The following is a 22,991-nucleotide window of genomic DNA, read 5'->3' as shown; positions in this document are numbered from 1 at the left end:
AACCGGTGGGAAGCGAAACGCAGGGACTGCAATCGTCACTGCAAACACTGGAGAGAATAAAAAAAGGGGGAACTGTGATGTATCTATGTAATTAGTTGAAGCCGATCTATGTGTAAATAGTTTTACTTTTATTGCTATTTTCACTTTTTTAACTCCCACTGTTTGGTCTATATTTATGTTTGTTTGGAATACCAAAAACTCAATAAAAATCATTAAAAAGACCATATCAAAACCATTTCTTCCTGTCGATTAGATCCTTGCAATCTCTCTCTTTATCCAATTATGCACCAATCATATATCCTGACAGTGGTAGTTTTACAGAATATGAGAAATATGGCAGTGATATTACCAAAGGCAAAATGTTAGAATTCCTTGTTTTCCTGACACACAGGTAATTGGGTGAGGATGTATATGTACTGTGTAACTCTGTAAGTAAATACTTCACCAATGGCTTTCTGAAATATAACATGGTAGTAGAGGATGATTGCCTGAAGTGAAGGTTGGAAGTGAAGATAAAGATCTCAGATTGAAAACTACAATTCTAGTGGCCGTTGAGGAAAATGACAGAAAGCAAGTGTAAATTGTTGGGGTACGATTGTCTTCCAATGTTCAAAGAATTTGAGCCATATGACTAATAAAAGAATGCAGTGGATATGTGGATCTGGGTTACATTGATACCAAAAAGGAATCAAACTATGAGCTTGGCATTGCTGCTACCAACAAGGAAGTAAAATCAGAAGTGAAGTATTTTGTGATGGATGCTCATCGGTTGGGTAGTGATAAAGATTTGGACCTTCTACTAGAGTTCTTAGACGAAATCTGCAAGAAAGATGATCTGTTAAATACCTGTAAGGAATGGTCCGACTTGCCTCACATGCACAGGTTAATGGTCTGAACTAGTTATTGGTTCTCAAGAGAGGGAGATTCTGTTGGATCAGATATCTGCTGCTTTGAAACCAGTTGATCCTTCAGCTACCACGGAACAAATGGGGATGTTGAGGTGACACAAAGAATAGGGAACTCAATGATCGCCCACTTTTAAAAATGGTCCAGACAATGGACACACGATTCGGGTTTTCTGATCCTGGGACTAAGTGTTGATGCTGGGACAGGATTAGTGGACTTCTACAGCAGCAAAACTGCTGCTGCACCTGGACCAATTCACCGACTGTTAAGGGGCTAGCACCCTTAAAGACAGGTGGAATTAGGACTCAAGCAGTTTTAACAGATCTGGTTATTACAGCAAAAGACAGAATTGTCTAGAAACCAGCAGTATGGAGTGGAAAAAGGTGTATTGCATATACTGATCATGTGTTAGGAAATGACTCGTGTCAGCAAACAATCAGGTACTGGAAAAAATCCTTCTAATCATGCAAAACCAAATACCTCAATAGTCATAACAGTCAATAGTCAAGCAAATGTCATAGCTATAATTAAACAATGAAATGAAGGATACAGTTTCCGGACAGAACTGTAACCACACATGCTATTGATGGTAAGGTTATGGTGGCTGCCAATAAACCTGAGGATAAACTGATGGGAGAGGCAAAGGGAATTAGATCTTCAAAGAGTTGGAATGTATTAAGGGACGAGGGAAAAGGGGCAAACAGCTTTATCAGAGGTGTGCATTGGTGCTGAAAATGTTCATGTCGCGGGACTTAAGTGAAGCTAGTTACTAGGGTTTTGAAGAGCGGGTGGATGATACGAATATTAGACTGGACTCAGCACGGAGCTCAAATCATAGCCACTCCTTTTGTGGACAGACGCTGGAGGTAGTTTTTCTGCACTTGCCATTTACACCTCATCGAGATCCATCCTTTATTCTATTGCCATCCGATTATGCCTTCCACCAGCAATCCTTTCGTCATTTAATTTCTCCTGCCTTCCACATGATCAGATTTTTTATTTTATTCATTCCGCTCCTCAATCCTTTTACTGCCCCAGTACTTGCTGAAAACCATTTACACCTCTAAAATTTCCCAGTTCTAATGAATGATTAGCTTTGTGTCTTTCAGGGACCTGCTGTGCATTCCCAGCGTTGTCTGATTTTATGGAAGTGAAGCACATTCCCCTTTACAGCTTGTTGCAGTTAGACATCAAACTATGGTTTTATGCTAAAAACAAATGACTGCAGATGTTGGAACCTGAAACAAAAACAGAAAATTACAACTGGGCATAAAAACACACAATCATAAATCCATGACAAAAACAGAAAATACTGGACAATCTCAGCAGGTCTGACAGCATCTGTGAAGAGAAGAGGGAGCTAACGTTTGGAGTCTAGATGACTCTGTCAGCTTGGACAAAGTCATCCAGATTTGAAACGTCAGCTTTGACAAAGAGGCATCCAAACTCGAAGAGTTAGCCCCCCATTTTCTCTCCACAGATGCTGTCAGACCTGCTGAGATTGTCCAGTATTTTCTGTTTTTGTCATGGATTTATGATTGTGTGTTTTTATGCCCAGCCTCTAAGAAATGACATGCAGCAGTTATTCCCCCAGCCTCATCTTTTTCTTATCAGCATTCAGACATTCTGTAGCCAAAATCACACTCTAGACATCAAACTCCATTGAAACACACCCAGCTTACTCATTACTGCTTAATGTAGATCATCAAATATGGGCCTTACACAAAGACAAATACAAAGGGTAAGGTTGATGGCTCTAATGAGGAAGCTAAGTGACAGGTCAGTGTAGGTTGAACACTCGTTATAGTCATCTACTGCTTCCGCAAATCAAACCCTAGGCAGGAGTTTGGTTCTGAAACTTGTTCATAAGCCAAAGGGAAATTAATGCAGTGCATGTTGGGGAGTTTTGAATCATGGAATAAAACTCTTTGTTCACATTCATTACAGAAAACAACCTCAACTAGATGTTTGATTTATTTATTCTGTTGTCAATGAATGAAGACAATAAAGACCAGAGAGGCTTTCTTCACAATTTAGTTCGGTCTTGAAGACTTGCACCCATGTTCAAGTTGGCATAATGGTAAGTCAAGTTTTCTTTTCAAATGAAAAAACACAGCTTTGATAACAGTTGTAATACTATTTATTGGCTTTACTGACATTTTGTATCTAGCACTGCAGTTCTGTATCTTTTCACAAGTTAACCATCTCTTTTTCAAATCTCACTGCAAAGCAACAAAGCAAACCAATCTCAGTAGCACCTGCGATGCACAATGAAAGGGCCTCGTTCTTTATAATCATCTTGGAGAACCCACAAGGACTGGAAGGCATGTAGTGAGGCCAGTAAGGAGCCGCCAATCCAGACGGCAAACTTCCTCTCGGGCACGGCGTGGACATTGGTTTTGGTGTCTTTGGGAACCAGAGCAAAAATCTCCCTGCAAAACCGAGAATAAAATCCCTCAAACATGGTCGAGCCCCCACACAACAGGACATTATCGTACATGAGTTGCTGAACGTGGGGCTGGGTCTTTTTTAAACTTCTGATGGTCATTGTGTGAATGCCTTCCTGGTTTGACCCCAAGACTTGTGGCTTGAAGAGAGCTTCTGGGCATTTCATCCTCTCCTTCCCAATGGTGATGACATGACCATCAGGGAGCTCATAATCCACCAGGTACTCTTGGTCAGACAGGGTGCTCTCTTTGTCCTGATCAACGGCCACATAACAACATTTCTGCTTGATGTCCTCCACGATGTACCTGCCTTTCTCGTGAAAGGCGTTGCCCGCCTCACTCAGCAGCTTTATTAAGTAGGTGGTGAGGTCGTGGCCGCCCAGGTCGATGCGGCTGATGCTATCGGGCAGGTTGTAGCCTTCGTGAACAGGGACAGAATGGGTCACACCGTCACCAGAATCCACCACCAGGCCGGTGGTTTTGCCATAGGAATACACAGCCAGCACTGACTGGTAGGAGATGTACATGGCGGGCACATTGAAGCGCTCGAACAGAAGTTCGGCGATCTTCTCCCGGTTGGTGGTGGGGCTGAGAGGGGGGTCCGAGATCAGCACCGCGCGTTCCTCGGGCGAAACCTTCAGATCCTCGTAGAAGACGTGGCGCAGGAGCTCCTCGGCCGCCGCCCAGTCCACGATGACCCCCTGGCGGGTGGGCCGCACCAGTTTGAGGTCGGGCTCGCTTGACATTCTGCCCACCGCGACGGTGTTGCGTTTGCTCTTGCCCCTCGGGTAGCCCACCACCGAGCCGATGAGCGACTGGGGGAGAGGGTCGCCGGCGTAGCCCACCTTACAGGTGCCCGAGCCAATGTCCACCACCAGCGCCCCCGTCTTCATGACCGCCACCCTGGGCAGCTGGGGCTCGCAGTCTGGCTTCTCCTTGGCTTTGACATCCTTCGTGGTGCCGGAGAGTGACGGGGGCCTCGATATCTTCGTCTTGTCCACGGTGCGCGACGGCGGCCGCTGGATCTTCTGCAACATTTCCCTCGCCTCTTGCAGCCTCTCTGAGCAGGCGGGCCGTGTCTGGCGGCCGGAGGAGGGGGGTCTCAGTTTAGTCACAGCTCCGGGCTGGGGGCGCTGGGCCCAGGGCATGGCGGCACCTCACAGTCACATTTCACTTAATCAATTATGACGACGCGGAGATGTAACTTTGCAGCTCAGGCAGGCCGTTCTGGCAAAGTTTTCCTGTCACACATCTGGAAATGAGTTACACTTATTGGGTGGGCTGCATTTTTAAAACATCAACTCCAAGCTCCCTTCATCTCTTTACAAAGCAATGCTCTTCAAAGATGTACCCACAACCTTGAGCTTCTTGCATGCAGATTTAAAACCAGCCTTACATATGGTGACATGCAAACTTGTTGGGCTGTCATGTTAACTTCAGATATTTGTTTTCTTAATCATGGAATCCCTACAGTGCAGAAGGAGGCCATTCGGCCCATCGAGTCTAACCGACCCTCTGAAAGAGCACCCCACCCAGGCACACTCCCGCGCCCTACCTATGCAACCCCACCCAATCTGCACATCTTTGGATACTAAGGGACAATTTATCACGGTCAATCCACCTAACCTGCACATCTTTGGACACTAAGGGCAATTTAACATTATCATCATAGAATTTACAGTGCAGAAGGAGGCCATTCGGCCCATCGAGTCTCACTGGCTCTTGGAAAGAGCACCCTACCCAAGGTCAACACCTCCCTCTTATCCCCATAACCCAGTAACCCCACCCAACACTAAGGGCAATTTTGAACACTAAGGACAATTTACCATGGCCAATCCACCTAACCACATCTTTGGACTGTGGGAGGAAACCAGCGCACCCGGAGGAAACCCTCGCAGACAACGGGAGAAAGTGCAAACTTCCCACAGTCACCCACGGCCGGATTTGAACCCAGGTCCCTGGTGCTGTGAAGCAGCAGTGCTAACCACTGTGCGAATAACATTTTGTAATTATTGCAAAATAGTCAATCTCTTAAAATTGCAAAGCTGCTATTCATTTTATAACATTCTTGAATTGGATTATTTTAAATTTCACTGTGGACGTCCGGTGGCGGCATGTAGGTGGAAGTCGCCGCTGAGTGGCCTCTGCTCGAGGCTCTGGTTTTTGGAGTTAAATGCCCGGTTTCAGGGACAGTTTTTGGATAGACTGGTGCAGGAAGAAAATGAATGAAAAAATGAAATGAAAATCGCTTACTGTCACAAGTAGGCTTCAAATGAAGTTCCTGTGAAAAGCCCCTAGTCGTCACATTCCGGCACCTGTTTGGGAGGCTGGTATGGGAATTGAACCCTGCTGCTGGCCTGCCTTGGTCTGCTTTAAAAGCCAGCGATTTAGCGCTGTGCGCCGAAGACCCAGAAAAAAGCTGCTCGGAAGTAGAGGGCAAGCGAAAGTTCGCCTTCGAGCGAACGGGTCAGCCCGGTTGCGGGAAGGATGGCAGAGCCTGGGTCACTGGGTTGGACCGGCTTGGGAGTTGTGAAAGGTGGGGGATGGGATCGATATTGGGAGAGGTGTTTTCAAGAGCAAGTAGGGACTTTAACCAAAGTGATGGCTGGAGAGGTTGAGAGGCTGTTCGCAAAATACATGGAGGTGATGTGTAAGTAGATGATGGCAGCGATGAAGGAGTTGGTGGAGGAGGCAATGGTCTTGGTGAGGATGGTGGTGTTGAAGACATCGGATGAGATACGGGAGCAAGGAGAGAAGTTGAAGGGGGTGGAGGAAGCTCTGTCGCAACATAGTGACCAGTTCACCTCGATGGGTGAGGATCTGTGGAGGGGGGTGGAGGCCAACAAAAGACGTAGAGCCAAGGTGGAGGACCTGGAGAACAGATCGAGGTGGCAGAATTTAAGAAATGTGGGCTTGCCCAAGGGGATGGAGGGCCTGAGGCTGACTGAATACTTTGTGAAGGTGTTGGCGGGGTTGTTGAGGGAGGGGGAAGAACCCTCCCGGTATTAACTGGACAGGGCTCATTGGTCACTCGGGCCCAAGCCGAAGACAAATGAGCCGCCAAGGGCGGTCATAATTTATTTTCACAAATTCCATAACAAGGAGAAGGTCCTGTATTGGGCAAAACAAAGGCGTGAGGTGCAGTGGGAAGGAGCTGGTATTTGTATATACCAGGAGCTGGTAAGAAGGTGGGCAGCCTTTGGTCGCGTAAAGGCAGCACTCTGCAGTAATGGTGTGACGTTCAAGGTGGTCTACCTGGGATGCTGAGGGTGACCTATAGCTCAAGGGACTTCTACTTTGAGACGGTGGAGGTGTTTGTGAAGGCTGAAGAACTGCGGTTAAAATGAGAGATGGGACTGGGTAAAAGCAAATTACTGCGGATTTCATCCACAGAGATGGGACTGGGGTTTGGTTCTCAACTGAGGGAATTGGGTGGAATGCTGAACACAGCCTCATTTCTTGTTTCAGGATGTTTATTTGTTTTGTATGTGGGAGGGGAACAGTTGGGGCTTTGGTTTTTGGGTTGGTGTGAAAGGTGGGGCGATGAGATCGATATTGGGAGAGGTATTTTCAAGAGGAAGTGGATGGGGGCATTCAGGGAGGGCAGAGAGGTTTGACTGCAACAATGGGGTGGGGTGGGTCAGGCCCAGTGGGCAGGACCCGGGGTGATGATGATGGCAGTTAGGAGGGGTGGTGGGGGAGGGGGGAGGAGGTGGAGAGACACCCAGTCAGAATAGTAACGTGGAACGTGAAAAGGGTTGGGGGGAACGGTGAAGAGGTTGAGGATGTTTGCGCATTTAAAGAGCCTTAAGGCTGATGTGGTGATGCTGCAGACGAGCTATTTGAGGGTGAAGGATCAGGTGAGGCTCAGGAAGGGCTGGGTGAGTCAGGTTGTCCATTTGGGGTTTGATAGCAGGACTTGGGGGAGGGGAGTAGTGGTATTGGTGGGCAAGAGGGTACAATAATAATCTGTATTATCACAAGTAGGCTTACATTAACACTGCAATGGTAACTGTGAAAATTCCCTGGTTGCCAGACTCCAGCGCCTGTTCGAGTGCACTAAGGGAGAATTCTGAATGTCCAAATTACCAAACATCTTTTGGAACTTGTGGGAGGAAACCAGAGCACCCGGAGGAAACCTATGGTGACACGGGGAGAACGTGCAGACTCCGCACAGACAGTGACCCAAGTGGGGAATCGAACCTGAGACCCTGTCGCTGTGAAGCAGCAGTGCTAACCATTATGCTACAGGTGAGATTTCAGATGGAGAAGGTGGTGGCGGATCAGGAGGGCAGGCATGTGATTGTTACGGCGCCGTTAGTGGGCAGGCTGGTGGCGCTGGCGAGCACATATGGCCCCAACTGGGATGATGCAGGGTTTGCGAAGAGGGTGCTGGGTGCCATCCCGGGTTTGGACACCCACGAGTTAATAATAGGGGTGGATTGGAATATGGTGCAAGAGCAGAGGATGGACAGGTCTCAGTCATGCTCGCTGACCCAGTCGGTGGCGGGGGAAGGAGGGGGGCGATGGCGCTGGCTGGGTTCACAAGAGAAATGGGAGGAGTGGACTGGTGGAGGTTCCTGCACCCGAGGGGCCGCAAGTATTAATTATCTCCCCGGTACCCAAAATATACTCGAGAATAGACTTTCTTATGGTGGGAAGGCATTATTGGCTGGGATCAAAGCGTCAGAGTATTCAGCGATATTGATTTCAGACCACGGGCTGCATTGGGTGGATGTGATTCTGGAGAAGGGGGTGGCCTAGAGGAGGGGTGGTGAATGGATACTGGTAGTTAGGGACCGGAGCTTTTGTGATAAGATTGGGACGGTGTTCGAGGAATATGTGGGATTTAATTGCACAGGAGAAGTTTCGCAGGCGGTGGTTTGGGAGGGTCCGAAGGCAATAGTAAGGAGGGAGGTGATCCTGTTTAAGGCTAAGGTGGACAAGTAAGAGAGGGAGAGCGGCAAAAATTGATAGAGGAGATTCTTGAGGTGGATAGAAGGTATGCGAGGGACTTGGGTTCGACCCTTTTGACCAGGAGGAAGGGCTTCAGGCAATTTTACTTACAATCACCTGCTTGAATCACTAACCTGTCAAACTTCATCAAATGATGAAAGGGCATGATCGCCACAATCAGATTGTCCAATAGGTAAAGTTTTTTCTGAAGCAATGTCAGTGCGTTTCATGTACCCGACCCTTAACCGGCCAGACAGCATGAAATCGTATTCTCCCGGTGCTCATGCATTTGCTTCCACCCCCAGCGATCTGGCGCTTTCACCAAATGAAAAATGGTGCCTTGTAAGATTAGCCTTAACGGAACCCTTAGACAGGCCCAAGCTCAATGTGCAAGCTTGATGCTGAAATGGGGGTCCATCAAATCCATATGCCCCAATTACTGGCGGATTGCATCAAACACACATCCCTTCAGCTGTTTGCAGCAGATAAACATACCCAAGCAGTTCTTGCTTGCAAAAGTCAAAACATTGGGCATGATTCTTCGGAAAAATGTCTGAGAGTGGTAGCGAGCAGAAATTGCCGTGAGCTTCCCAGCGCTCGGTCCAGCGGAACTGGCAACGCCATTCAACGTTAAGTGATCCACTTAACGAGGTCCCATGTGCATCTCGCCGCAAATAACGACTCGCCAGCCCCCCGCTAACAAGGTTGAGCAGCATTTAAACTGCACTTATTTAGCCAACCCCAGCCACAATAATGGCTCGCAATAATGGAGCCGAGGCGACCAGCCCCAAGATTCGGGCAAGCTGACCTGGGGAAGCTCCTGGTCATGGTGGAGGCTAGGAGGGATGTCCTGTTCCCCCAGGGGTCCTGGAGGGCGAGCCACAAGGCAGCCAGTGCTGACTGGGATGAGGTGGTGGCCGACATTAGTTCGAACAGTATGACCAAGAGGACTGACCACCAGTGCAGGAAGAAGGTCAACGACCTACACTGGGCAGCACGAGTGAGTAGGCACCAACGCGCCCCACCCCCCAAGGGAGCATCCACCCCCCAACTCTCCAAGTGACCCCCAGCCCTCCCTCCCCCATTCCCCCCCAACCCCACCTTCAGACCCCCTCTTCCACCACTGAACCATGCGTGTGGCTAACGATGCCCTCTTTTTGTCTCCACAGATAAAGCTCTCCCACAATCGGCAGGAGAGGGCCTAGACCGCCAGAAGCGTACCAGACATACGAATCATCACCTCCTTCGAGGGGCGGACCCTGGCGGTGACGGGGGGCAGATCGGTCACCCACACAGAGGCTGCCAGATGCCGCAGAGATGAGGAACCTCCGGGCTCAACCCGGGGTCCTGACAAACGTGAGTACTGATTGCCTTACTGACTGACCAATCCCTCCCACTGACCACATGTCCAATCTCCCACAGGTCCTCCAGCTGACGGCGCCGGCCAATCCCGGGGGCCCCTACTGCTGACTCCGAGGAGAACACTCCGGATGGGAGCTCCGAAGATGCAACCGTGGACGTGGCACAGCTGTCATCCCCACCGTCCAACAGCACAAATGCATGCACCTCGGTGGGGCAGGTTAGTTGTCCGGCTTCGGGGCACAATCTGGTGAACACCACACTGCTGTTGATGTACATCAGCTGGCGGGTGAAACCCCAAGATGAGACAGCAGTCGGGGGGCTGCTGGATCCCAGGACCCAGCTGGGTCCCGGCTTGATGCTGGAAGTGGGTTGCCCGGAGCTGATGGAGACGATAGATAACAGTCGGGATGTTCAGAGGGAGATGGCAGCGTCACTCCAGCAGATCCATAGCAGCTTGGAGGAGTCCCAGAGGCGACGGGTGCAGGAGATGGCGCCAGCATTGAGTGACACTGAGGCTAACACCACTAAGGTTGGGACCGCAGTGGAGAGCCGAGCGCATGATGTCGGCACTATGAGTGAAGGTGTCCAAGGCGTTGCGCAGTTGGTGACGGCCATGGCCGAGGGTCTTGGCAGAATGACTGCCTTTTTGGGGGATGTCACCCAGAACCAGGCCGACCTTGATCAGGTTCTGCCGGACATGTCCTGCTCTCAGATAGGCATGGGCGAGGCGCTGCGAAGCTTGTCCCTGTCGCAGGTGGGCATGACTGAGGCATTGCAAAGCATGTCCCAATCACTGAAGAGCATCACCGAGGGTGTCGACAGGATAGTGCGGACTATGGAGAACCGCCAGGGCTGGCAGAGCCAGATGGTGCAGAGGCAGCCGGTGCTCGAACTTGCTGCCACTCCATCCCAAGGTGAACCCCAGGGCCCTATGGGCACTAATCAGGAGGATGAGGTGCTGGGTGCCAACCCAGACCCGTCCCATGGCGTGGCGACGGTGAGCATCAGTTCTCTCGAGTTCCACCCCTCTGATGAGGTTGTGTCTCGCAGTCAGAACACGAGACAGAGTGGCACCGCTGTGCACATGCCGCCAACGAGTAAGCGGGGCCCTCTGGCCCCAGAGCCCCTGGAGGATGCCCGCCAGGGGCATTGAGGGCCACGGGACCAGGTAAGTAGCTGGTTGCCCCCACCTCTGATGTGTATCCTGGGGAAACACCAAGACGTAGTGGTAGAGCTAGGAGGGCCAGGCACGTTGAGGATCACTGAGGGCACCGGGGTATGGGGGAGGGGGAGGGGTTGGGGGCTGAGGGGATTGGGGGCACGGCACCACCGGGAGTGGGGTTTTGTACAGCACATTAAACAACTTTTTGCTCACGATTATGATGCTACGGTCACTTTTCTCCGCAATGCGGGCCGACCCTCTGACCCTTTGCCAGTCTCTCCTGGCATCCCCCCCCCCCCCGTGGCGCTCACCCACCCTCCAGCCATGGACATATCCCCAGAGCTGGGTCTCATCCCTGGGTGTTCGGGTGTTGCATGTGTGGTGGCACCTCCCGTAGTGGTCAAGAACAGTGTCCAAGCATCAAGGTGTGATTGAGATGTTTGGCAATGACCCCCACATGCTGCATGACTCACCCACCCACGGGAATCAACTTGGCATGTGTCAAGTGTTCACTTAACTCGTATTTAAGTGGAAATAAAGATACCTTATTAAAGAACCTTATTAAATTGCTCTGGTAATTTGACATAGGGAACATCCATTTATACTCTCCAATCCACCATGCCAGTAGTTGCCAAAACAAAAATAAGAACTGGATCAGCCAGATACGTTCTAACCTCTTCAGATCCACGCAGATTCTCTTTGATCAACTCATACTCATTGATATGTTCACGTCACTCTGTCTCAGATGATAGATCCAGCAGAGGGCAGCAGAGCGGAGCTGCTGATTGACTGTTGCGGGGAAAATTTGCATCAGTGCATTGTGGTCACTGTATCCAGATCTGTACCTGAGCAAGACACCCTTCGTGTTCAAGTGAAGGCAACCATCCAGCAGAGGGCAGCAGAGCGGAGCTGCTGATTGGCTGTTGCGGGGAAATTTGCATCAGTGCATTGCGGTCACTGTATCCAGAACGTGTACCTGAGCAAGACACCCTTCGTGTTCAAGTGAAGGCAAGCATCCAGCAGAGGGAAGCAGAGCGGAGATGCTGATTGGCTGTTGCGGGGACAATTTGCATCAGTGCATGGCGGTCACTGTATCTAGAAGGTGGTTTGTGGAGGAGCTGTTGTCAAGTGACAGTTAAACCCCAAACACTTCTTCAATGATTCCCTCCCTACCTCCTCCTCTAACCCCCCAGAAAAATCACTGTAAGGATCCCAGCCGAGTAATGATCAAGAGGGAGACTCGAGTTAGGTAGAAGTAGAAAGAAGTTGAACCGTGATGTCACAGCCTGCAGGGAAGTGATTGGCTGGTGACTGGTAAGTAGTTTTTCTTTTCCCTGAGGTGTTCGCGTGCGGGTCGCAGTGGTTGCTGAGTGAGTGCTTGCTGAGAAGGGGAGTAAATTTTTTTTAAAACTTACTGTTGGGAGTTTCCAGCTGAATCCGGTCGGAGTGAGGACAGAGTGACTGCTGGGTAAGTAGTAAAGATTTAAATTGTTTGTGCGGGCCCATAACAGTTGATTGATGTTCTCGTGCGGGACACAGTGGTTGCTGGTTAAGTGTTTTATTTTTACCTGTATTTAAGTTGGGCGGTTCCTAAACCCTAGACAATACACTTGTAGTGTCCCCCAGCCTTCCACCTCCTCTAACCTGAGGGGCAGAGTGATTAACTGGTAAGCTCTTTCTTTCTTTTTCTTGTGTTATCTAGAGGGGATGGCAGGTAAGGCAGTGCAATGTTCCTCCTGCAGAATATTTGAGGTGAGGGACGCCGTCAGTGTCCCTGCTGATTTCACCTGTGGGAAGTGCAGCCATCTCCAGCTCCTCAGAAACCGCGTTAGGGAGCTGGAGCTGGAGCTGGATGAACTTCGGATCATTCGGGAGGCAGAGGTGGTCATAGATAGTCGCTTCAGGGATGTAGTTACTCCGAACAATCAAGATAGATGGGTGACGGTTAGAGGGGCTGGGAGGAAGCAGTCAGTGCAGGGATCCTCTGTGGTTGTTCCCCTCAGTAACAAGTATACCGCTTTGGATACTGTTGAGGGGGACGACCAACCAGGGGTAAGCCACGGTGAACGGATCTCCAGCACTGAGTCCGTCCCTATGGCTCAGAAGGGAAGGAGGGAGAGCAATTGTTATTGGGGATTCGATAGTTAGAGGGACAGATAGACGGTTCTGTGGCAACGAAAGAGACTCACGGATGGTATGTTGCCTCCCGGGTGCCAGGGCCCGTGACATCTCGGACCGCGATTTCAGAATCCTGAAGGGGGAGGGGGAACAGTCACAAGTCATGGTACACATCGGTACCAACGACATAGGTAAGTGAAGGGATGGGGATTTAAAACAGGAATGTAGGGAGCTAGGGTGGAAGCTGAGAGCCAGGACAAACCATGTTGTCATTTCTGGTTTGTTGCCAGTGCAACGTGCTAGCGAGGTGAGGAACAGGGAGAGAGTGCACATAAACATGTGGTGTAGGAGGGAGGGTTTCAGTTATGTAGATAATTAGAGCACATTCTGGGGAAGGTGGGACCTGTACAGACAGGACGGTTTGCACCTGAACCAGAGGGGCACCAATATCCTGGGAGGGACATTTGCTACAGCTCTTCGGGGGGGGGGGGGGTTTAAACTAATTTGTCTGGGGGATGAGAAAACAAGCTGTAGTCCAGAAGCCAGTGTTGAGAGTAGTGAGGTACTGAGGAGGGTATCAAGGTTGCAGGAGTGTACCGGCAGACAGAAAGGTGGGTTGAGGTGTGTCTACTTCAATGCAAGGAGCATCCGGAATACAGTAGGTTAACTTGGAGCGTGGATTGGTACTTGGGACTACGATGTTGTGGCCATTACGGAGACATGGTTAGAATAGGGACAGGAATGGTTGTTGGAAATTCTGGGGTATAGATGTTTCAGCAAGAGTAGGGAACGTGGTAAAAGAGGTGGAGGAGTAGCATTGTTAATCAAGGATAGTTTAACGGCTGCAGAAAGGCAGTTCGAAGGACATCTGCCTACTGAGGTAATATGGGCCGAAGTTAGAAATAGGAAAGGAGCGGTCACGTTGTTAGGAGTATTGTATAGGCCCCCAAATAGTAATAGAGATGTGGAGGAAGAAATTGAAAAACAGATTATGGATAGGTATGGAGGGTTCAGGGTAGTTGTCATGGGTGACTTTAACTTTCCAAATATTGATTGGAACCTCTATAGGTCGAACAGTTCGGATGGGGCAGTTTTTGTACAGTGTGTGCAGGAGGGTTTCCTGACACAATATGTGGATAGGCCGACAAGAGGGGGGGCCACTTTGGATTTGGTACTGGGTAATGAACCGGGCCCAGTGTTAGATTTGTTTGTGGGAGAGCACTTTGGAGATAGCGACCACAATTCGGTGTCTTTCACTATTGCAATGGAAATGTTTATGGCAGGGCAAGGTTTATAATTGGGAGAGGGGTAATCATGGCGCGATTAGGCAAGAATTAGGGAGCATAAGATGGGAACAGAAACTGTCAGGGAACGGCACAAATGAAAAGTGGAGCTTGTTCAAGGAACAAATACTGCGTGTCCTTGATAGGTATGTCTCTGTCAGGCAGAGAGGAAATGGCCGTGTGAGGGAACCATGGTTCACAAAAGAAGTTGAATGTCTTGTCAAGAGGAAAAAGGAAGCGTGTGTAAGGATGAGAAAACAAGGTTCAGTTGGGTCACTTCAAGGTTACAAGTTAGCAAGGAATGAGCTAACAAAAGGGCTTCGGAGAGCTAGGAGGGGGCATGAGAAGTCCTTGGCGGGTCGGATCAAGGAAAACCCCAAGGCTTTTTACTCTTATGTGAGAAATAAAAGAATGACCAGGGTGAGGTTAGGGCCGGTCAAGGACATTAGTGGAAACTTGTGCATGGAGTCAGAAGAAATAGGAGGGGCGAGAATTAATGCTTTTCTTCAGTGTTCACCAAGGAGAGGGGCCATGTTTTTGAGGATGAGAATGTGATACAGATGGGTAGGCTGGAGGAGGTAGATGTTCTGAGGAAGGATGTTTTAGCAATTTTGAAAAACCTTAGGGTTGACAAGTCCCCGGGCCAGATGGGATATATCCAAGGAGTCTTTGGGAGACAAGGGATGAGATTTGCGAGCCTTTGATCTTTGGGTCCTCACTGTCCTCGGGGATAGTGCCAGAGGACTGGAGAGTGGCGAATGTTGTTCCTCTGTTCAAGAAAGGGAATAGGAATGACCCTGGTAATTATAGGCCGGTTAGTCTTACTTCGGTGGTCAGTAAGTTAATGGAAAAGGTCCTCAAGGATAGGATTTATGACCATTTGGAAAGATGCAGCTTAATCCTGGATAGCCAACACGGATTCGTGATTTGCCTCACAAATTTGATTGAATTCTTTGGGGAGGTAACTAAGTGTGTAGATGAAGGTAGAGCAGTTGTGATGTTGTATACATGGATTTTAGTAAGGCATTTGATAAGGTTCCCCATGGTCGGCTTATGAAGAAAGTAAGGATGTGTGGGATAGAGGGAAATTTGGCCAATTGGATAAGTAACTGGTTATGACATAGAAGACAGAGGGTGGTGGTGGATGGAAAATTTTCAGACTGGAGACCAGTTACCAGAGATGTACCACAGGGACCAGTGCTGGGTCCTCTGCTATTTGTGATTTTTATCAATGACTTGGAGGAGGGGGCTGAAGGGTGGGTCAGTAAATTTGCTGATGACACCAAGATTGGTGGAGTAGTGGATGAGGTGGAGGGCTGTTGTAGGCTGCAAAGAGACATTGATAGGATGCAGAGCTGGGCCGAAAAGTGGCAGATGGAGTTTAACCCTGATAAGTGCGAGGTGATTCATTTTGGTAGAAAAAACTTGAATGCGGATTACAGGGTCAACGGCAGGGTTCTGGGGAATGTGGAGGAACAGAAAGATCTTGGGGTTTATGTCTACAGATCTCTGAAGGTTGTCACTCAAGTGGATAGAGCCGTGAAGAAGGCTTATAGTATGTTAGCCTTTATAAACAGGGGGTTTGAGTTTAAGAGCCGTGGGGTTATGCTGCAACTGTACATGACCCTGGTGAGACCACATTTGGAGTATTATGTGTCAGTTCTGGTCACCTCACTATAGGAAGGATGTGGAAGCATTGGAAAGGGTGCAAAGTTGATTTACCAGGATGCTGCCTGGTTTGCAGGATAGGTCTTATGAGAAAAGGTTGAGGGAGCTCGGGCTTTTCTCTTTGGAGCGGAGGAGGATGAGAGGCGACTTTATAGAGGTTTATAAGATGATGAGGGGGATTGAAACAGTGGACGTTCAAAGACTATTTCCTCGGGTGGATGTAGCTATTACAAGGGGACATAACTATAAGGTTCAGGGTGGGAGATATAGGAGGGATGTCCGAGGTAGGTTCTTTACTCAGAGAGTGGCTGGGGTGTGGAATGGACTGCCTGCTGTTATGTGGAGTCGGATACTTTAGGAACTTTCAAACGGTTATTGGATAGGCGCATGGAGCACACCAGAATGACAGGGAGTGGGATAGCTTGATCTTGGTTTCGGACAAGGTTCGGCACAACATCGAGGGCCGAAGGGCCTGTTCTGTGCTGTTCTATGTTCTATCCGTGATGGAATGTACCTAGCCTATACCTAAAATGTCTTGATGTCTTGTTAATCTTTGATCTCGATACAATGGGCATATTGAGCCGGAAAAGTTCTATTTAACTTCTGCATAATTACCTCTGAAATCCCCAAGGATATTCCATGGTCCTTGCCATTTCTCTTTTACATGCTGCTTCTCGGTGACATCAGTCCAAAAACATGCCAAATTCCACATGTATGTGGACAACACCAATCCCTGTCTCTCCACTGCCTCCCTTAACACCTCCATTATATTAGGTTTTTCACAATGAAGATACCTCGTTTTAGATTTGTAGAAATATGCTTCAATTTAATCCTGGAAAGTCCAAAGCCCTAATACCTACTTGATCCTGAGATTGGCTTTTGGTTACATAACCTCTCCATTGCCAACATTGACTATTTTCACCTCTTTAATATCATCTCTCTCCATTGCTGCCTCCGTCCATCTGACTTGAAACCTTTATCCTTACCTTGGTTACCGCTGGACTTGGTTATTCCATTGCCCTCCAGCCTCGCCTCACGTTAGCCTTCCTTAATCTACTGCTCATCTAAAAGACTGCTGCCTGAATTCTAACTCACACGATGCCCTGTTCATTCATTACCCTAATGCTTGCTTATCTATATTGACTCCAGGTTCACCAACACCTCTAATTTAAAATTCCCATCCTTGTGTTCAAATCTCTCCAGGTCCTCATCCCACCCCATTTTATGAAACCTCTTTCACCCCTACCATCTTCTGCAACCTCCATTTTCTTCCAATTCTGGCACCTTTTATGCAGGTCCGACTTACATCGGCCCACCAGTTATCTAGATTTAAAGCTTTGAATTCTCACTCTAAAATTCTCTGCTACTCTCCAGTTGTCCCTTCCTTTAAACACCTTTTAAAATCTGTCTTTGAGCAAGTTATTGGCCACCTACCTGTCCTTCTATGTGCAAATGTGGCTCGGTGTCAGATTCTGTCTGATAATGCTTCTCTGAAGCACTTTGGGATATTTCACTACTTTAAAGGTATTAGATAGATAGGAGTTGTTGCTCCAAACTCAATATGAGATCTCCCCTAATTTGCATAATATTAAAATACTAGATGAGTAGAGTGAGCAGTGTAAACTAGATTCTGGTTTTTAGGCAGCTGACTGACTGTTGGCCAACTATTTGGACATTGAAGTGGCCTTCTTCATTCTGAGGCTCCTGCTCCATATAATTCGGCAAATGTGTTGCAGGTCGTCAGGCAGGCAGCTCGCCAGATTGAAAACTGGAAGTTTTGGGGAGACAGTGGAATTTGAACTCAATTAATAAATCTGGAATTATAAAGCTTGTCTCAGTAATGGTGACCATGAAACCTTTGTCGATTGTCGTAAAGACCCATTTGGTTCACTATCGTCCTTTCAAAGAAAAAAACCTGTTGTCCTTACCTGGTCTGGCCGACATATGACTCCAGACCCACAGCAATGTGGCTGACGCTTAACTGCCCTCTGATATGTTCAGTTTAGGGTGGCACAGTGGTTAGCACTGCTGTCTCACAGTGCCAGGGATCCAGGTTCGATTGTGACCTTGGGTGATTGTCGGTTTGGAGTTTGCATGTTCTCCCTGTGTCTATCTGGATTTCCTCTGGGTTCTTCAGTTTCCTCCCACAGTCCAAAGATGTGCAGGTTACGTGGATTGGCCATGTTAAATTGCTCCTTAATGTCTAAAAGTTAGATGGGGATAAGGTGGGGAAGTATGCCTTGGTAGGCTCTTTAGGTGGGTCGGTACAGACTCGATGGGCCAAGTGGTCTCCTTCTGAAAGAAATGATTCTATGATTCCATGAATATTGGCAGGCACGGTGGCACAGCAGTTTGCACTGTTGCCTCACAGCACCAAGGAGTGGTGTTTGATTCCGGCCTTGGGTGACTGTGTGGAGTTTGCACGTCCTCCCGGTGTCTGCATGGGTTTGCTCCGGATGCTCCAGTTTCCTCCAAAGACTGCAGGTTAGGTGGACTGGCCATGATCAATTTCCCCTTGATGTCCAGTGATGCACCGGTTAGGATGAGTAGAGGGCAGTTGGGTGGGGGAGTGAACGTGAGTCGAGTGCTCTTTTAGAGGGTCGGTGCCAATCTGATGGGTCAAACGGTTTCCTTTTCCACAGTAGGGATTATATTTTAATAATTAGGAAGGGCAGCAAATGCTTTGGCAGGGATGACCATATCCCATGAAAAAATAAAAGTCACCTGGGGCTTCTGCCAATAAGATAAATTGCTGTGGAGTGGTGTTTGCAATCACAAAGGTGGGGAACATGGGGCCCAGATTATTTTTGTGAGGCCTGGAGGTACACTCTTGCTTCATCAAAATTCATGAAAATAATTCAAGACTTACCTTTGGTGAACTTGTTGTTCATCAACAATGGAACTGTTCATTTAATTCCTTTATAAAATAGCAACCATGATCCTATAAACATCACAGGATCTTGATTTCCATAGTAACAATTGTGTACTGCAGGGCCACACAATAGTCAGCCACTTTTGAAATAAAGCTGGGTGCACCGCCAAATTTGATGGAACTCCTCGGTTACCAACCCAATTTTGAGTGTCACCTTTCTTTGAATGCCAGACCAGGGCATTGAAACATTGGGAAGGTCCCAAATTCAACAATAAGACAAAGCAAGCTCTCCATATGTTTTTTTTTACAAATGTGAATTTCTTTGACGATTTGGTTCCTTAAACAAATTTCTAATAAGGTATTTTAAAGGTTCCAGTAATCTGGAAGCTGGCTATACTTTGTGAAAGAAGAGATTTGAAATTGGCATTAGTTGCTGTGAACATTTGATGGGAAAAATAATACTCCAACAAAGCTGATACACTAACCCTTTATTATCACCTTTACACAAAATGACAGAACGAAATTAAACTGTTTAATATTCTCTGCAACTAAAATAGGTCAAAGGAGAATAAGTAGGTCTCAGCAGCACCTACGATGCACAATCAATGGACCGTGCTCTGTATAATCTGCCTGATGAATCCACATGGACTGAAAGGCATGTAGTGAGGCCAGAATGGAGCCTCCAATCCAGACGGCAAACTTCCTCTCGGGCAAGGCGTGGATTTTGGTTTTAAGATCATCGGGGGCTAAGGGGAAAATCTCTTTGCAGAAACGGACATTGAAGCCCCTGAATAAAGTCGAGCCTCCACTCAACAGGACATTGTCGTACATGAGCTGCCTAACCTGGGGCTGAACCTTTTTCAAACTGTTGGAGGTCATGATGTGAATGCCTTCCTGGTTTGACCCCATGGCCGATGGATTGAACAGAGCTTCTGGGCAGGTAAACCTTTCAGTCCCCACGGTGATGACATGACCATCAGGCAGCTCATAATTTACAAGGCGGGTGGCCTCGTCGCCGGGGCAGTCGACGGCCACATAACAACATTTCTGCTTGATGTCCTCCACGATGTACCTGCCTTTCTCGTGAAAGGCGTTGCCCGCCTCACTCAGCAGCTTTATTAAGTAGGTGGTGAGGTCGTGGCCGCCCAGGTCGATGCGGCTGATGCCATCGGGCAGGTTGTAGCCTTCGTGAACAGGGACAGAATGGGTCACACCGTCACCAGAATCCACCACCAGGCCGGTGGTTTTGCCATAGGAATACACAGCCAGCACTGACTGGTAGGAGATGTACATGGCGGGCACATTGAAGCGCTCGAACAGAAGTTCGGCGATCTGCTCCCGGTTGGTGGTGGGGCTGAGAGGGGGGTCCGAGATCAGCACCGCGCGTTCCTCGGGTGAAACCTTCAGATCCTCGTAGAAGACGTGGCGCAGGAGCTCCTCGGCCGCCGCCCAGTCCACGATGATCCCCTGGCGGGTGGGCCGCACCAGTTTGAGGTCGGGCTCGGTTGACACCATCCTGCCCACCGCGACGGTACTGCGTTTGCTCTTGCCCCTCGGGTAGCCCAGGATGGAGCCCACCACAGAGTCAGGCCTGGGCTGGCCCGCGAATCCCACTTTGCAAACGCCGGATCCCATGTCAACCACCAGCGCCCCCGTCTTCAGAGTGAAGCAACTGTAATTGACCTCTGGTTGAACCTGCTCTCCTGGCCTCCTGTCCTGATCCGTCCCATTCACTGGGAGACGTTCGGACACCTTCTTGTGCTTGTCCAGAATGCAAATGGGAGACCTCCTGCATTTCTTCAACATTTCTGTCCCTCGACCAAGAGAATGAACGCGAATGAAACCTTTGGAGTCTCTCTCACCAAAGTGATACATCACAAAGTCCAACTCTCTATTAATTGTGACGTTGGCGGATGTGCGTTTTGTTTGGCAATTTTAAGCAACTCTCCCCATTCTATTCACCAAAAATATCTCAGAGAAGTAACCTGGCACAATGATTAGCCTCAAGCCCCGGCTCTCAGAAAGAGACATTGATGGAGCAGAGTGCCCACTCACTCCTGTAACTCGTGGTTTTCAAACTTTTTTTTGCCCAGGGGCCCATTTTTACCAATCAGCCATCCTCCAAAGTGACCCTGACTGTGAAAATGACTGATGTAACTGACACTTCATTTTACATTGAATTGCTCCTTCCCTTCAGAAGCGATATTTATCCGTGGTTCAATGACTTGCCCAAGGAATACTTTTAGAGAATTAGGTGACAGGGCGTGGTGTGTGTGTGTGAGTTGGTGGTGGTGGTGGTGGGGCGGGGGGGGGGGGGGGGGGGTTGTTGTAGGTGGGAGGTAAAAGGCACCACTGAACAGACACTCCTCCGTCTAAATAAGCTGTACATGTGTTGGGCAAGATGCCTCCTCCAAAACAAGGAGATGCTAATTTTGTGATAACAGCAGAAGATTCAGTAAATGCTCAGCAAGGAGCAGAGTGACACAGCAGAAGTGCGCTGAGGCCAATAATCCAGAAGGTTATTGATCCAAACCATTGTCTGCCATTTACATTCTCACTCACACCAAAAGTAGACATATGGCAGTAAATGCTAAGTAGGGTTGGTAGGATCAGGAGGTGGGGGTGGGGACACAGGATGGATGTTTCAGGTCGTTACGTTTTCATCAGAAATGGGAAGCATTAGAAATGCCAAAGGTTGTAAGTAAGTCAAAGAGCAAAGGGTGGATAAAGAACACAGGGGAAAATCTGTGTGAGGGCAAAATGACAAGAGTTGGGAGGGGGCAGAGTAAAGGGTGCGGTACCAACAACAAAATAATGCGGCTGCCGGAAATCTGGTGAAAACAGAAAAAGCTGGATAAACTCAGCAGGCCTGGAAGTCTCTGCGGAGAGAGAGAGAGAGAGACAGAGTTAATGTTTCGAGACCGTTTGACTCTTCTTCAGAACTCCAAACATTGAACTGCATTTCTCTCTCCCCAGATGCTGCCGGACCGGCTGAGATTATCCAGCATCTTCTGTGTACCGGTATTGATATGTCCACCGGCTCTGAAGCCCTGTGGTATTTTTGGGAGCTACACGAGAATTATTATTGCAAAATTGGGCCCACTCCAATTTTACAATTCTGAGTAAAATGTGTGTGCTCTGCAATGTCTGTGCGATAGGAGCTCGCAGAAGAGGGCTCGCATCTCAGAGTAACCAACTGCCCTGTTTCTTTATCGGCTCAATAAAAAACTCATTACCAAACATCCCTTCATTGTTTCTTTCCAGGACTATGGGTGCAGTAAAAGAGGAGAACAGAGACTGCCCCAGAGACAGTGATGCCTCCCAGAACTGCTGAGAATGCATGAGGAAAGAAGTTTAGTGTTTTGTACCAAAATAAATACACCTGGCTTTGCAGATATCTTACTATTGGGATATATGTGCACAACTTTTTGTGCACTGAGTGCTGAATTTGGTGCATTTGAGTGCTATAGTGAGAGTTTGGTGACTGAGGGAGTATAAGGCTTCATTTCTATCTAAAGTCTAGTCTTTCTTTTATTTAGTTAATTAACTTAAAAGTTGCTGTTTGGTTTAGAAGAAGGTGAATTTTCAATCAGCTTTAAACAAAGGTTTTACTTGTAGGTACTTGCAGCTGGAGCTTGTGTAGCGCACAATGACTTACGAGAGAGTACATACCACCACAGCTTGTTAATTAGTTAATTGGATTAGGCCAGCTTTCAGAGGCTAGATTTACAGTATAAAAGTGATCCCCTACAGTGCAGACTTTGTTTGCACTGAGTGCTGAATTTGGTGCATTTGAGTGCTATAGTGAGAGTTTAGTGACTGAGGGAGTATAAGGCTTCATTTATATCTAAAGTCTAGTCTTTCTTTTATTTAGTTAATTAACTTAAAAGTTGCTGTTTGGTTTAGAAGAAGGTGAATTTTCAATCAGCTTTAAACAAAGGTTCTACTTGTAGGTACTTGCAGCTGGAGCTTGTTAATTGGATTATGCCAGTTTTCATAGCTAGATTCACAGTATAAAAGTGATCCCCTACAGTGCAGACTTTGTTTGCACTGAGTGCTGAATTTGGTGCATTTGAGTGCTTTAGTGAGAGTTTGGTGACTGAGGGACTTTAAGGCTTCATTTCTATCTAAAGTCTAGTCTTTCCTTTATTTAGTTAATTAACTTAAAAGTTGCTGTTTGGTTTAGAAGAAGGAGAATTTTCAATCAGCTTTAAACA

General features: G+C 48.1%; 1 protein-coding gene and 1 pseudogene across 1 annotated transcript; both read right to left on the bottom strand.

The window, feature by feature from the left end:
* Positions 1–2,867: 2,867 nt before the first annotated feature.
* Positions 2,868–4,450, bottom strand: LOC140395115 (actin-5-like). The gene has a single exon (XM_072482561.1). The coding sequence runs from the start codon at positions 4,388–4,390 to the stop codon at positions 3,155–3,157; it is 1,236 nt and encodes a 411-aa protein (XP_072338662.1). The 5' UTR covers positions 4,391–4,450; the 3' UTR covers positions 2,868–3,154.
* Positions 4,451–19,249: 14,799 nt separating this feature from the next.
* LOC140395114 (actin, cytoplasmic 1 pseudogene) lies at positions 19,250–20,615 on the bottom strand (annotated as a pseudogene).
* Between the last annotated feature and the right edge of the window lie 2,376 nt (positions 20,616–22,991).

This window comes from Scyliorhinus torazame, chromosome 18, assembly GCF_047496885.1.
Source record: "Scyliorhinus torazame isolate Kashiwa2021f chromosome 18, sScyTor2.1, whole genome shotgun sequence".
Classification (NCBI taxonomy): Eukaryota; Metazoa; Chordata; class Chondrichthyes; order Carcharhiniformes; family Scyliorhinidae; genus Scyliorhinus; species Scyliorhinus torazame.
The sequence above is the reverse complement of the archived record's forward strand: the minus strand, read 5'-3'. Positions and strand labels throughout refer to the sequence as shown.

Excerpts from the sequence above, each read along its gene's own strand:
- LOC140395115 (XM_072482561.1), bottom strand. The coding sequence starts at position 4,390 with ATGTTGCAGAAGATCCAGCGGCCGCCGTCGCGCACCGTGGACAAGACG.